General features: G+C 43.8%; 1 protein-coding gene across 1 annotated transcript in view; it reads right to left on the reverse strand.

Moving 5' to 3' along the window:
- Positions 1–1,785: 1,785 nt before the first annotated feature.
- The window catches only part of nucks1a (nuclear casein kinase and cyclin-dependent kinase substrate 1a), a 54,447-nt gene continuing 46,427 nt past the window's right edge, over positions 1,786–9,805 (reverse strand). The window contains exons 7-8 of the mRNA XM_086117609.1: positions 5,236–5,385; positions 1,786–2,922 (exon numbers count right to left, since the gene is read on the reverse strand). Coding sequence (XP_085973735.1) covers positions 2,660–2,922; positions 5,236–5,385 — 413 coding nt within the window. The 3' untranslated portion in view covers positions 1,786–2,659. The remainder of the gene's footprint in view (positions 2,923–5,235; positions 5,386–9,805) is intronic.

Below are 9,805 nucleotides of genomic sequence, written 5' to 3' on the forward strand. Positions count from 1 at the left end.
TATGGGCACATCTCATTTCGGTTTACCCGCTGTCTTGTGTGTAACCTCTTCTATCCTCTGTTTACATCTTAGCTCCTCCCCCCAGAAACCGAGGAGCATGTTCGGGAATAAATCCAGAACGCGCACTGCTCCACTCCAACCATCCAGTTATTCAGAGTGCCCGGGAGCGCTCTTGCCACTCCGACTGGGAACACGGTGTGCCTGTTTGTCAGGTTGTACAAGTGGAAACATTTAAAGCACGAGCTACTGAAATACGATGCATTTGAAAATCAACGGGAGGAGAGCGCGCTTTGCCTCGCAGAACACAGACTGTCTCAAAGTAGTACACAGGTGCCACGGTCAATTTCCGAACGCGCCCTAGATTTCGTATATAACGTTGAGAGTGAAATACAGGAAGTGAACACAGCGCAGAGTCGCCATCTTGAACCGGGAGTCTCAATCGTTCCGCTCTTCCACTTTTATTTCGACTGAGACTATCGATATATTTCAATACTTTCACCGCATACTAAGTCCCTGTCGCTCTCTCATACACACGCGCACACACTGTTTCGATCACATCGACACGTTGGCTTTTAGAAGACATCAGTGGCTCGCACTGATTTATAACCACATTGGGCTCATCTCATGTCTATTGATTTCTGTCAACGCTCGAGCTCCAAGAATCATTGAACTCAACCCGGAAGTTGTTCTCACGCCGCTGTGTCTCCGTCCGTCCGTGGCCTAAGACTTTCTTTTGAAGAGATGAGATGTGCCCGAGCATTCTTCCAACGTCATAAAACGGAGACGGGGAATGACGATGACGTCATAAAAACTAGTCGAACACCAAATATACTGAAACAAGTGGCAGAGGAAGAGCGGCCCGGTAGTCCAGTGGTAGCACGTCGGCTTCACAGTGCAGAGGTACCGGATTCGATTCCAGCTTCGGCCTCCTTGTGTGGAGTTTGCATGTTCTCCCCGGGCCTGCGTGGGTTTCCTCCCACATTCCAAAAACATGCATGGCAGGCTGATTTGACACTCTAAAATTGTCCCTAAGTGTGAGTGTGGGCGTGGATGGTTGTTTGTCTCTGTGTGCCCTGCTATTGGCTGGCAACTGATTCAGGGTGTCCCCCGCCTAGTGCTCGAAGACGGCTGGGATAGGCTCCAACACCCCCCGCGACCCTAGTGAGGATCAAGCGGTTCGGAAAATGGATGGATGGACATACTATATCACAAAGAGAATACAAATTCTTATTTCCTTTCATAGTGGTGGATTTTTCAATAATCTTAATATATCGTTCGACTTTTAAACAAACACAAAAGTAGGTCTCTGATTTTATATATCGGCATTTATGTATAGTACATCCGATTCAGGGTGTCCCCCGCCTACTGCCCAAAGACGGCTGGAATAGGCTCCAGCACGCCCCGCGACCCTCGTGAGGATCAAGCGGTTCGCAAAATGAATGTTTATAGTGTTCATGGTTTTACATCTAGAAATGTTCATACTGTATGATACATTGTAGCTGGTGGCCAATTTATTGGAAATGTTACCGTTACAACGTACAGATTCGTTATGTCTCTTGAGGTACGTTCTCACGAGATTCGACTGTACTCGTTTGTTGAGGCTGAATGTACATTTGAACCTGGAAGCTGGAAAGAAATTACCCACACGTAGATAACTAAAGTTGCCTGAATCAAAGTTGACAGTTTTCCCTATCTTCCATTTTAATCGCATTCAAAGTAAATGTAAACAAAGTGAAAGACCTGGAAAGCAAGTCGGACCACTTGTTAGAATGGACAGAACAGATCTTTAAAATCAAGATACATTTTATTTTGTTTTTTAAAAAACAAACATTACAAAAAAATATAGAACTAATACAATGAACAAAAAAGATAAACCAAAAATTTGAGGAAGAAATAAATGAATTTCTTAAAAAAAAAAACATTTAGGTGGTGCCTGCCTGGTACAAATGATTAAATGGCTACAGCGAGAATGCAGATTTTGTGTATGGTTAGAAATCTTGAAGCAGAGGAAACCAAAATGGAAGCCAACAGGATAAAATTTGGACCTTCTCTGAACAACGCACGCTGGCTTATCAAACGTAATTGCCTTTTGTAGCTGACCTATCACAGTGATCTATGAAGTACATTCAACCAAATGGATAATTTTCAAAATTGCGAGCTTCAGTTTGGCTTTATTCTCTGGGTTTACTGCTCCACCCATAAAGCAGAACATAAGAATAAAACCGCTTTAACCCAGGAAAACATTTGCGATTTCTTAATGTAGCAACGGTGACATGAAAAAAAATAATTTGCGTAAAATGTAGGCAAATCATTCACTGCACAAGCTAAATTTAGTGTACTGTTTGTTTCCACAGGACGGATTCTCTTAGTGAACCAGAAACAAATACCAGCAGACTTGACTTGCTTCAGAAGTGTCATAGAATCTGTTCTTCGTCGACGATGGAGAAGTCAGGGTTGGCTGGGGTCAAAAGAACGAACGGGTGAAGCAGAGGGTGATATCAGATGATCATTATGGGTAGGCTGTGATCCATCCTCATGGTGAGCGAGAGAGAGAGAGAGGAAAAAAAAAAAAGACAAGCACATCTAGTCCAAACCATGTAGCCAGGCCACCACAAGGACAAAAAACAAAATTAAACATGGACACTTAACGGGGAATGATCTAGTCTTCCCCAGAGGGCACTTCCTCCTCTGAGCCACCCTCCTCCTCTTCCTCATTCTCCTCCTCCTCCTCCTCTCCAGCGCCCTTCTTTGTCATCTTGGGGGCAGGGGAGATATCTTTCTTCTCAGCTTCCCCCTCTTCTTCCTCCTCCTCCTCCAAGGGACTCTCAGGATCATCCTCTTCCTCCTCTTTGGGTGAACTCTTTTCCAGAGCCTTGGTGCTGGTGTGGCCTTTCCCCTTATCTTTCATGGGGCTGGGGTTTACTAGAGAGGCGGGGTGGAGAACAATCAAAATTAATTGTTTGTGCACGATTTGTAAAATTACTGTATTGCCCAGAGATGGGTTTTGGAACTGTTTTCTTGGGCCTATGAATACATTTATGGCCTTTCAATACAGACAGTTTTGGATCTGCATTGTTTCCCCACTGATACAGCGTTGTATGACCCTGAATCAGACCCCCCCCCCCCCCAAGATAATCCACCCCGCTAACTTGGAGTCTATGAGAGTTTACATTGTGACCAAAATAAAAAGGCAAGGCAGTTTTATTTATACAGCACATTTCATACACAAGGGAACTCAACGTGCTGCACACAAACAAAGACAACACCTGTTTGCCATGGGTGGCCCTGCCAGAGCCATCAAGCCCCAGACAATTTACCTCCAGGATCATTGAGACACACAAACCACTCTACCATGTGAAGGTGATGGCTAATGGAGGGTCCTTTTATATTGTCACTAACTAAATTTAAGGGTGTCTTTGTCTCAAAGTTGTGTAAAAATGTGCATATGCATGCATAAAAATGCATATTTGCAAGAGAAATCCATCCATCCATCCAACCAACCAAAGACACCTACGATTTATGCAGTGCACCTAATCTATGATTGTTGCTTTGTGACTTCTGATGATCTGCTGACACGCAGAAGAAAGGCGGACATAACTGAGGACGGCGTGCAGACGTTAAAGGGGAAGGGTGTGCGTGAAAGAAGACGCGAAAGGCAAACCCACCAGTAGGTGGATATAATGCCAGTACGTAGATTGGGCAAAACAACTCCGGACCCCCAAAAACGGCACCTATGAAAAGACATGCCTACGAAGCACAGGCGAAACTTCAAGCGATTAGTTACGGGGAGGAACTTGGCAATCGAGCAGCCGTGAGAGAATTTAAAATTAAAGAATCCATGGTTTACAAATGGAGGAAGCAGGAGAATGAGCTTCGCCAAGTCAAGAAGGCGAAGCTGAGTTTCCGCGGAAAAAGGGAGAGGTTGCCCAAGTTGGAAGGCCAACTGGATCAATGGAGTGTCACAGAACAGTCACCATTCAACTGAGGGCAAAAACGCTTGCAGAAGAAATACAAATTGAACATTTTCAAGCAGGTCGGTCTTGGACAAAGCAACAAGACGGACCTCCTTGTAAATGTTCAATTTGGATTTCGTCTGCAAGTGTTTTTTTTACTTTCATTTTATGAAAGGCTAGCCCAGGGGTGGCCAACTCGTGAGCCGCAGCCCTCTTTGGCTGGCTCAAGGCGGCTCTCGGGCTTTCAAATGACAAGCGTCAAAAACGCCTCGGTGGTGGCGCTACCATTCAAACAACGGTGCTAAATACACAGAACTTACTACGTCAGCCGATCATCAAACCCGTTACTTGATTGACATACAGTACAGGGCAACCAATCAGATGACAACTGATTCACCGCGCATGCGCAAACCACGGTGCTTAGCGATAAACGCTAAGCTAGTCAGCAAATTACCTCCGATTTTAAGGCAGGGTTGACCAATACGTCAATCGCGATCGACCGGGAGCCAGCAGACTGGTCCCAAGTCGAGCGCGAGCATTGGGAGGAGGAAATGGGGGCGAAAAAAACTGTGCGTCTGTGTGTTTCGAATTCATTCCTGTTCGGTGACGTTCCGGCTGTCGTTCATCTCGGCGTGTGTGCGTGCGTATGCGCACGTGTACGTGGTTGGGCGCCCGCGTGTGTCTGTGCATGCGTATATGCTTGCACGTGCGCGATCGGGTCAATCGTGGGAGGTTCGTCGCTTCAAAAGTCGATCTTCGGTCAAATATGTAGCAAGCTGACCCAAGTAGTAAGTAACCACTGCAGCTCGTGTATGTGTGTGTGAGAGAGAGAGAGATATGGTTCATTGCAATTAACAGTAAAAAATTTGGCTCTTAGTCGGGTTGGCCAATTCTAGGCTAGCCCATCAATCCGTGTCCAGGAGCAAGCTTTAAGTAATTGCTGCATTAGTGTATTTTCTTGAGGTTCTCAAAATTAAAGTTTGTGTTAAAAATGTACATACTGGTTAAAAACAGCTGAGTTAATGTGTAAAGTTCACAAACATTAAAAAGTTTAAGAAATTAAAGAACGGAGACGTTTGTACGATTTCATCTAAAAATAACAGATTAGCTCCATCTTTTTTTTTCTTTAAGAATCAGGATCTAGAATCATTCACTCTTAACGCACTGCAGACCTAAGGATAATCTTACAGGACAATATCATCACGCAAAAGATCGTCAGACCTTTGACAGCAAAAATCGGGACAATAAGAGCCGAATTGTCTTTCGGTGTATCTGGTTTTACCTGTAGCCTTTAACCTGGGTTTGGGAGATTTCTTCTCCTTGTCCATTCGGCCTCGTCGAATAACCTTCTTGCTTCTCTTTTTGGAGTGACCGTAGTCACTGTCATCGTCATCTTCCACCATAAAGTCTTCATCACTGCCAGATTCATCAGCTGGATAAAAAGAGTAAAAGGCTGGGTCAATAACTTGGACGTGTCCTTGGGGTCCCACAAACCAGTACCATCAAAGTGATATTTCACTTTTCCATAAAAAAGTGATGTCTAGAAGCAATAATTGGTTGGATCAAACCACAGGATTAGTAGTACCTTGATGTGCTTAGACAAAAAGCATGGCTGCAAGGAGCTGGTTTCCAAAGTAAGAGCAGTTTACTCAGTAATTTAATTTGTCTTAGCAGTGTCAGAGAATTAAGGGGAAAAAAAACGTATTCTTTTTTGTTATCCAGAGCTCGACACTAACTTTTGCATTGGTAACAAAAGTAAAAAAATAAATAAAAGTAAACATTCCCAGCACAGATTTAGTTGCACCCTTTTTTGGAGCGGTACGGCATGACCCTATTTGTTCATGTAATGTCATCTCAATTGGCATATCCTAGTTTGATGCTGTAAAGATCAACAGTGACTGAAGATATATTTGCAAAATATTTTATTGGCACAACTGTTTGCAACAAGCCACGCTGACAAAACAGGTCAGTTATTTAAAAGACAAAAATAGAAAACAACACCATGGTAAAAAAAAAACTGTAAAAAGCAGTGAAATAATAGCTGACAGAGAAACAATTTTTTTTGTTTTATTTTGTATTAGTTTGACAAGACTATAAAGACACTAATTAGGATTCTTCCAATGACGAAAAATAAATACATTTTGAAACACATTGGAAAAATTGTAATTGAAAAATAAGTTTTGTTTGATTTTTTTTTAAACACACAACTGACATTTGTATTCATATTGAGAACATAAGGTGTGGGGCATGAAAATATCTGTTGTTGATCAAGCCTTTGGGAAGTATAAAATCTTGCTGAATATTTAAAGTTTGACATGTCAACCACGAGACTGAAGGATGATGATTTGATGAGGTATTATAACAATAGTGACTAGATGGACCAGTGACTGTAATTAAGTAAATTAGCAAAGTGATTTCATCCCTATCAATCTTCTCAATATTTATCAGCTTTAGGATATTGATAGAAAGCCCACGTAATTTAAATATTTGTAGCAATTATTGTCGACTGCATCGAGGGACTTTTTTCTGTTCAAGTGTGAAATGTACGACTGTATTTGAATGCAACATGCGTCTCGCAGAACGTAAGAGGTGTCATCTTCCCGTCATGACCATTTCCGTTTGAACCGCAAAGTTTGAGTGTACAGTGATCCCTCACTTATCGCGGCTAATGGGGACCGAGATCCCCCGCGAAAGAGGAGAATCCACCAAGTAGGTCCCCCCTGTACAGGTATATGTACATGTGTATGAGTATATATACACCGGTAATATTTATAAGGCCAAATGTAATGGTATACATGCACGTAGAAGTAAATGTTTGTAGTAATTAACATTATTTAATGCTATATACATATAAAATATATATATATATTAGAGCTGTCAAACGATTAAAATATTTAATCTAATTAAAAATGCAACTGTCATAATTACCTCAAATGAACTAAAAATTCATTGTGATTACTCACGCATTTTTCATCGTTTCTGAATTTCCTTTTATACATTTTTGTCCTATTTTTCCCCATTTTAATGCTCTCATCAACATGGAATCATGAATCAGTTTTCTATGCGCAAAATGCAAATATTTACTGAAATAATTTCAATTTTCAATTTTACATGAATTTTTTTCACTTGGAGCAGTTATTCACACATAATCTCTCACGCAATATTACTGTCCATCAACAACAGTGAAATAAATATTTTGTCACACACAGCTGCTTGAACAGCTCTTTTTATGGAATCAAAACAGAGCAGTATCACATTATAAAGTGCATATCTAAGGTAAACTAGTACTCAGCCTATAGTGGATTTAAACCATGGTTGCATACTTCGTTTTTCTCAAGTTTGCTTTGAACACAGCAGTCTGTTTCTGTATGTTTGTTGAAGAATAACGAGACACCGGACACCAGTGTTCATTATGTGCCGCTGTATTCAAAACTGCCGGCCGTACAAACAAGCGCACGCACTTCCCCCGTGCTGCTGGGGCAAACCATTCTGAAAGAGGGGGGTTTCACTCCCGCTAACACAGTCAGGCTATGTTGATTGTGTTGGTCCTTCTTGCGCGGAAGTCTCTCTACGGTTTTGTGTAGACCTTATTTCGGATGACTACACTTGGTTCGATGACAACACTGGAGACGTTTTATTTTCGCTAGGTCGCTACCACTGCAGCGCATTGTCACTGTCAGACGAACACAGAGAAGCTCCACCTGCTCTATTTATATGGACACAGAACACTGTAACCTTCCACACAAAATAGTTCCAAACAAGTAACAATCGCGTCAGTGGCATACATCGTACACCTGTATGATACAGAGAGAGAGAAGAACAGGTAACTTTGGTCTTGTCAGTGGAGCAATCTGGCAACTTTTTAAAAGTAAACTTTCCATTCATAAACTCTAAGTATCCGTTTTCGGTGTCTCGGGCTGCCGTGGCTGGCAAAACAGACATGGGCGTGGACTTCTGCAGCGCGCTTGTTGTTTTGTTTCTGGTGTATTTATAGAGCAACGTAACATCCGCTTGTGACGTGTGCCGCGTTAATCTCGCGAGAAAAAATTGAATCCCGTTAAAATTCATTTAAATTAATGCCAATAAAAACGCGCTAAACTGACATAGCTGGATGGGACTCACCCAAGATGGCTAACCGAAGGGCGAACGATCCTGATCATGAAGGATCCCTCAAAGGGTGCAGTCCCATCCAACTATCGGCCAATAACCCGTCTCTCCACAACATGCAACTCATGTCAGGCATCATTGCGGCTAAGATAAATGAACACATGGATCAATACATGAGCGAAGCACAGAAGGGCATTGGTAGAGATACCAGAGGAGCCAAACATCAGCTCCTGGTTGACAGAACAGTCGCACAAGACTGCAGGTCCCGACATACCAACCTGTGCACAGCCTGGATTGATTACAAGAAAGCCTATGACTCGATGCCACATACATGGATCACTGAATGCTTGGAGTTGTATAAGGTGAACAGGACCTTAAGAGCCTTCGTTGCGAACTCGATGAGGATGTGGAAAACCACACTTGAAGCCAATGGCAAGCCACTTACCCAAGTGTCCATCAAATGTGGCATATACCAAGGTGATGCACTCTCCCCACTGCTGTTCTGCATAGGACTGAACCCCCTAAGTCAAGTAATCACCAAGACAGGCTATGGTTACCGCCTCAGAAATGGAGCTACGATCAGTCACCTCCTCGACATGGATGACATAAAGCTGTATGCTAAGAGCGAAAGGGACATAGACTCCCTGATCCACACAACCAGGATCTACAGCAGCGACATCGGGATGTCATTCGGGCTTGAGAAATGTAGTCGGATGGTGACTAAGAGAGGAAAGGTAGTCCGCACTGAAAGGGTCTCACTCCCTGAAGGAACAATAGCAGACATTGAGGACAGCTACAAGTACCGCGGTATACCACAAGCCAATGGCAACCTCGAACTGGCAACAAGGAAAGCGGCTACGGCCAAATACCTCCAGCGAATGAGGAAAGTCCTAAGAAGCCAGCTCAATGGCAAGAATAAGACCCGGGCAATAAACAGCTATGCCCTCCCAGTGATCAGATACCCTGCAGGAATAATAAGGTGGCCGAAGGAAGAGACTCAGACCACGGACGTTAAGACCCGAAAGCTCCTAACCATGCATGGAGGGTTCCATCCCAAATCCAGCACCCTGAGACTGTACGCAAGCCGAAAGGAAGGAGGCCGGGGACTAGTGAGTGTGAGAGCCACTGTCCAGGATGAAACATCCAAGCTCCATGAATATATCAAGGAGAAGGCTCCAATGGATGACGTACTCAGAGAATGTCTCAGACAATGGGGAACAGAGGATGAGGCGCTGGAAGAGGGACCATCATGGGAGGACAAGCCCCTACACGGGATGTACCACCGGACCATAACTGAAGTGACTGATCTCAAGAAGTCCTACCAGTGGCTAGAGAGGGCTGGCCTGAAGGACAGCACAGAGGCACTCATCCTGGCTGCTCAGGAGCAGGCCCTGAGCACCAGAGCCATTGAGGCCCAGATATACCACACCAGACAAGACCCATGGTGTAGGTTGTGCAAAGAGGCACCTGAGACGATCCAACACATAACTGCAGGGTGTAAGATGCTGGCAGGGAAAGCCTACATGGAACGCCATAACCTGGTGGCTGGCATAGTCTACCGAAACATCTGTGCGGAGTATGGACTGGAAACCCCAAGGTCAAAATGGGAAACACCTCCGAAGGTGGTGGAGAATGACAGAGCGAAGATCTTGTGGGACTTCCAGATCCAGACTGACAAGATGGTAATGGCGAACCAACCTGATATCGTGATCATAGATAAAGGGCAGAGGAAAGCCGTTGTAGTG

Source organism: Hippocampus guttulatus, chromosome 8, assembly GCF_054856545.1.
Source record: "Hippocampus guttulatus isolate MCC_2025c chromosome 8, RoL_Hgut_1.0, whole genome shotgun sequence".
NCBI lineage: Eukaryota > Metazoa > Chordata > Actinopteri > Syngnathiformes > Syngnathidae > Hippocampus > Hippocampus guttulatus.